At 29.4% G+C, this 6,000-nt stretch overlaps 1 protein-coding gene across 32 annotated transcripts in view; it reads left to right on the top strand.

The window, feature by feature from the left end:
* The first annotated feature begins 2,100 nt into the window (after nt 1–2,100).
* The window catches only part of msrb3 (methionine sulfoxide reductase B3), a 113,416-nt gene continuing 109,516 nt past the window's right edge, over nt 2,101–6,000 (top strand). For 28 of the 32 annotated variants that reach the window (XR_015481923.1, XR_015481918.1, XR_015481917.1 and 25 more), the window contains exon 1: nt 2,101–2,232. Coding sequence is in view for 1 of the 32 variants with exons in the window: in NM_001320380.1 (NP_001307309.1) it covers nt 2,154–2,232 (79 nt within the window). In the remaining 31 variants the exon portion in view is untranslated. The remainder of the gene's footprint in view (nt 2,233–6,000) is intronic. The other 4 variants (NM_001320380.1, NM_001002094.2, NM_001320378.1 and 1 more) reach the window with 2 other exon arrangements.

The following is a 6,000-nucleotide window of genomic DNA, read 5'->3' as shown; positions in this document are numbered from 1 at the left end:
ATTTATCAGCTTTTGTTTAGATGCAGTTTGGGTTGATATGAGGTAAATAAAATGTACTTGTTTATTACTCATGTTTATTTTCTTCCTTTGTTTCTACGTGAAGCGTTTAGGATTTTGGTTTGTTTAACTGGGTTTTACATTTGTTATATTTGACTTTAAGATGAATGTGAACTATCAGTGGTTTAAAATGTGTATGTAATTGCCAAGCCAGTCTATTTATATTGAAATGGAAGTTTTAATACAACAGCATTAAATTTTAAAGTTAAGAATCTCCGATATAGTTCATAAGGTTGTACTGCAGCATCAGCGGAACATTTTGTAAGCTATAATCTATATCTTAATAAGTCTGATAAGATTTTATACAGTTGAAGTTAGAATTGTTACCCCCTGAATTATTAGCCCCCCTGTTTATTTATTTATTTAGTTTTTAATTAGTTTAACAGAGATAGTTTAACACATTTCTAAACATATTAGTTTTAATAACTCCTTTCTATAAACTTATTTATTAAATCTTTGCCATGATGACAGTAAATAATATTTGAGGATGTTTTTAAGACCCTTCTATACAGCTTAAAGTCACATTTAAAGGCTTGACTTGGTAAAGTTAACTAGGCAAGATAGGGTAATTGTATAACAATGGTTTGTTCGAAAAAATATAGCTTAAAGGAGCTAATAATTCCAACCTTAAAGATGTTTTTTTTTTAAATTTTGTTTTAGAAATAAAACAACTTTCTCCAGAAGAAAAAATATCAGACATACTGTGAAAATTTCCTTGCTCACTTAAACATCATTTGGGAAATATATTTTTAAAAATAAAAATAAATTAAAATTCTGTATGTAAAAATCTTGTATTTCAGATAAAAAAAAAATTATTTATATATATATATATAATATATATATATATATATATATAAAATGTAATTTCACTATGTTGTAACCAGATACTACTTCTAATCATAGAAAAAGTCCAGTATTTTTACAGTTGTAAGCCTGACAATTGCTTTAAATGTCTGCATTATTTACTTTTCTGCCATGTTCCCAGTTTCTAAACTATATTCAAGGTTTAGTATCACTGTTCTTTTAATTAAAGTGCAGATGTTATATGTGCAGTGCTCAGCATTTATAAGTAAACCCCTCACAAATTTTATTTTCAATTCATATTTTTAATAGGAAGATATACAATATTATATGTGTGCATATACATTAGATTAGTCAGTACTAAAGCTAAATCTGGAGCTTATCTTACTAAATAACTTACAATAATGTTCCAAAAACTAGTACATCCAAATGTATATGTTATAGAAAAATATTAAATACAAAAAAGGAGTACAAAAAATAAAGAGAAGCAAAAAAAAAAAAAAAGGACAAATTTAGTTGAAATTTTGAAGGATGTAATTATTATTTGTTGCATGAATTTAACTGCATTATTTTTCAATTGATAAATATGTTTGGTGACTAAAAATATTATTTTAATAAATAAATCTGTTTAGTAAATCTGTTTTGTTTAAATGCACCAAAATACATTGCCTACATTCACTAAGAAAAAAATATATACTCATATTCAAAATGGGGTTTACTCAATTATGCTGAGCACTGTAAAACAACTATTGCTTAACAACAACAAAAAAAAATTCAAAACGAGTTAAAACATATAGTAAAATAAAAACAAAACAGATTCCAATAATATAATTATGCAAAATGTATTTATATTTATTTATTAATAAATGCAAGATTAGAATAATCCACGTTTTTATTAAGAATATAAATGAAGGTTTAGACTGAAAACCTCTGATCTAAGGTCAGTTTTTCCTACATTTCCAAAATAGTATGTGTGTAGTTGGCTGATCCCAGAACAGAAAGTACTGACTGCCTCATCCCAAAGCAGCAAGCAGAATAAGATTGATTCTATGACGTGCTACGTTGATTACCTACACAACATAAGTAAAGATTTAACAAATTAATCAATATTTTGTCATATTCGAATGACGTAACTGAACAACAAAAACCCACAGCCTGCTTCGCGCTGTATAACTATGCGCGCAAATTACGCATTGCTCATATTTGGAGAGCCCCTGCTGCCCGGCGAGAGGAATTTCCCACAATGCACTTGTCATTACCTAAGAAGTACACGGCGGTGAAGCTCTGTTTGACAAATGCGCTGCTCTCCCCGCGGCCCCCCTTTCCTGTATACTCTGCTGTCCTGCTCGGTTATAACGCTATTTCTGCTGTCCGGTACGTATAACTACTTATTACATATGTATGTTGTTTATTACGCACTTTTAAGTGACTTTCATGAAGGCAACAGGGTCTCTATGACTACGCATTGATGTAACTCAAAACCGTTATACTTTGCTGTCATGTTAAGGTAACTTAAGCGTATTTACATGCAACGTTTTGTGCTTTCTACATCTATTTATTCCTCTTATTATGACAAAATACGTAAAGTTTCTCAGTAATTTACTTAGTCGTCTATGGGAGCCATATCAATTACACTGTGTGTATTGAATGTATACCCTCCCACATGTGATGTCATAACAACTTGGTGTTATTACATAACGTTTTTATTTACACCCTTGTATATAAAACAGTAGTAAGCTACTGTGGCACTACTATGTGACAGTGATGTAAACACCTCACACTTAAGTCAGTATAAGTGGAGATTATAAAAATATATTAATATTCTATGTCATGTTTATTTAACTAACCTACATAGTAAAGAACTGGCACATATCTAATGAACTTCTACAAGTCTGCCATGATGATTTGCCATGATAATGTTGACTTGACAACAATCCAGAACTGAAAGTTAGAAATAATTTAGAAAAAAATTCAGTTAGAGGATTTTGTAAAATTTTGGAGAAAGCCAATTGTATCATTAGCACATTTGTCATGAATTTGTTACGTGAGTTAGTATGATTTTACCATGTTTCAACTCATGGCCAACCTTTAATTTAGTATTTTGTTCAAACCAATTAGCATCTTGTTGTTATATTTTGCATGCAGTAATTAGTATGTCATGTTTGTTTAAAAAATATATATTTTGACATCAATAACATAACCAACATGTTTCACTCCATGCTAGCTTGTTTCTGGTATATGTTGCTAGCTTGGAGTAGCCTGCTGTTAGCATGTTTTAGCATGTTTTAATCTGTTGCTAGCTTTTAATACTATGTAAACATGAGTTAGCATTTACCTGCACTCTTTAAACAATTTTTTGGATGAACAACTAGATTATTGCATGATTAGTACATTTTAGAGTGTCGCTAACATTTCTAATTTGTTTTAGCCCATGTTGTAGCATATTGCTACTACGGTTTTTAACAACAATTTGTTTCCAGCATGCTATAGTACAGGTTTTAAGTTGTTTTTAGCTCTAGTTAGAATGTTTAGCTCAATGTTGACATGAAGTAGCATGCTCAAGTCAGCATAATCAGATCAAATTCTTCCATAATGTTTGTCATAATTTAATTATGAATAAATTAAATAATGGCCAGCAAATATTAATTAAATTTTTATTTTTTTAAAATAAGGATTATTATTTAATCCATTTTCCCCCCTAAGCCTGTCTGGGGTAATTTTAGGGTATTGGGGTTTGAATGATTTTAAAATCTTGAAAAAACTCAATAAAGACATGTTATACAGTTTTTATCAATAAAAACAGAAAAAAAAAACTGTAATCGTTGACTTCCTCAGTAAAAAAATAAAAATAAATAATACTATGAAAGTCAATGGTCCAACACTTTTGAGTTTGACTGACAAAAAAACAAAACTCAAACAGGTTTGCTACAAATAGAGGATGAGTAAATGCTGGCAGAAATATTAAGTTTTGAGTAAACTTTTCCTTTCAGAAAGTAAGTGGAGCAGGAATATAGACAAAAAAACAGCCATAAAACAATTTGGGTCATTAGACATTAATTATATTAAAAAAAATTTAATTTTAGTATGTTAAAAGAACATGTTTTTGATTTGTGCTCGAAACATGGCACTTAGATAGCAGATATTATAAAAGTTATAACTATTATTAATAAAGCCTGTATTAATTCTCAAAAATAATAAATGAATAATGGTGGCCTAGTGGGTTGCACAATCACCTTATAGCAAGAAGGTCGCTGGTTCGAGCCCTGGCTGGGTCACTTGGCATTTCTGTGTGAAGTTTGCATGTTCTCTTCGTAGTGTATATGAGTGAATGAGAGTGTATGGATGTTTTCCAGTAATGGGGGCAGCTGGAAGGGCATCCGCTGCGTAAATCATATGCTGGATAAGTTATCGGTTCATTCCACTGTGGTGACTGAAAAGAAAATGAATTAAATTAAATAATTGTACTTACAAATCCTGAAACTAGCATGCGTTCCTGTAGCCTAAATGTCATTCACTGTATTAGTAAAAAAATGTTTGTTTCTTTCAGACAGTTACCAAACAACAGACTATTTACCTAGTTTCAAAGCTCACAGATATTCAAGCATTTATATTTCATTTGCCAGCATTTAGTTAATCACATGATCAAAACGATGTTCACCCTTCAGAACCAGTGTTTTGAAATATCAGCCATTTATTAAACAAATCTGATCTGCTTTTAAAACATTTCAGATCTCATTTGTCACTTTATGACCATATATAGTTATGACTTTAGCCCAGTGTCAAGCATGCTGTATTTATAAACCACATTAATACTCGGAGCACTTGGTATTTTTGGCGTGCGATGGCTTCAGTTGATATTTTCAATTAATAAGATTCTACTCAAATAAATTAATTAAAATCAATTCAACTGTTCTTTCTTGAGCATATTTTGCAAATCAACTGGGTGATTCATTGAATAGCTTATAAATTAATTCATAAATTATTCGGATGTTAACACTACGTAAAAACTATTTTCTGAAATGTATCATGTAAACGTCAGCCTGTAGTAGACAATTACAGACCCTTGGTGTGAATCAGCAGCTTTGCAATCAATCAAGTCCTATTTATAGTCCTCTCTGGATGTGAGCGCTGGGTATTTTTAAAATGTGGCCTTGCTTGTGTCTGGATCAGCTCTATATCTGCGCATGTTTTAAAACTACTCGCATTCACCAGACCAGTGTAAAGTGAAGAAAGTCAGTGGATTACCAACCAATTAAATTGCATAACAAGTCTGCATTTAGCAAATTTTTATTGATTTTTTTGCACTTCGGCTAGTTATTTGATTGTCTGTTTATTTATTTAAAAAACAAATATTAGTGCGGTATATGTGTGTGTGTGTGTATATATATATATATATATATATATATATATATATATATATATATATATATATATATATATATATATATATATATATATATATATATATATATATATATATATATATTATGTCTAACAGAGCAAGGACATTTTCACTGTATGTCTGATATTATTTTTATTCTGGAAAAAGTATTATTGGTTTTATTTTGGCTAGAATAAAAGCAGTTTTTAATTTTTTTAACACCATTTTAAGATCAAAATTATTAGCCCCAATAAGCTATATATTTTTTCAATTGTCTACAGAACAAATCATCATTATACAATAACTTGCCTAATTACTGTAACCTGTTTAGTTAACTTGGTTAACCTAGTTAAGCCTTTAAGCTGTATAGAAGTGTCTTGAAAAATATGTAGTAAAATATTATGTACTGTCATCATGGCAAAGATAAAAGAAATCAGTTATTAGAAATGAGTTATTAAAACTTTTATGTTTAGAAATGTGTTTAAAAAATCTGCTTTGCGTTAAGCAGAAATTTGGGAAAAAAATAAACATGGGGCGAATAATTCAGGGGGGCTAATAATTCTGACTTCAACTGTATATATTAGCTCATTTATTATATACAAACATATCTCATTTTTTTTTTCAAATTAGACAAGTAATAGACCAAATTAAATGGACAAAAATCTGACCAAATTGATTATTTATTTTAATGTAAAATTAATGTAAAAAAATAAATATTTAAACAGTAAAACTATATATATATATATATATATATATATATA

The sequence above is a fragment of the Danio rerio genome, chromosome 4 (assembly GCF_052040795.2).
Source record: "Danio rerio strain M-AB ecotype USA chromosome 4, GRCz13ab, whole genome shotgun sequence".
Lineage (NCBI taxonomy): Eukaryota > Metazoa > Chordata > Actinopteri > Cypriniformes > Danionidae > Danio > Danio rerio.
The sequence above is the reverse complement of the archived record's forward strand: the minus strand, read 5'-3'. Positions and strand labels throughout refer to the sequence as shown.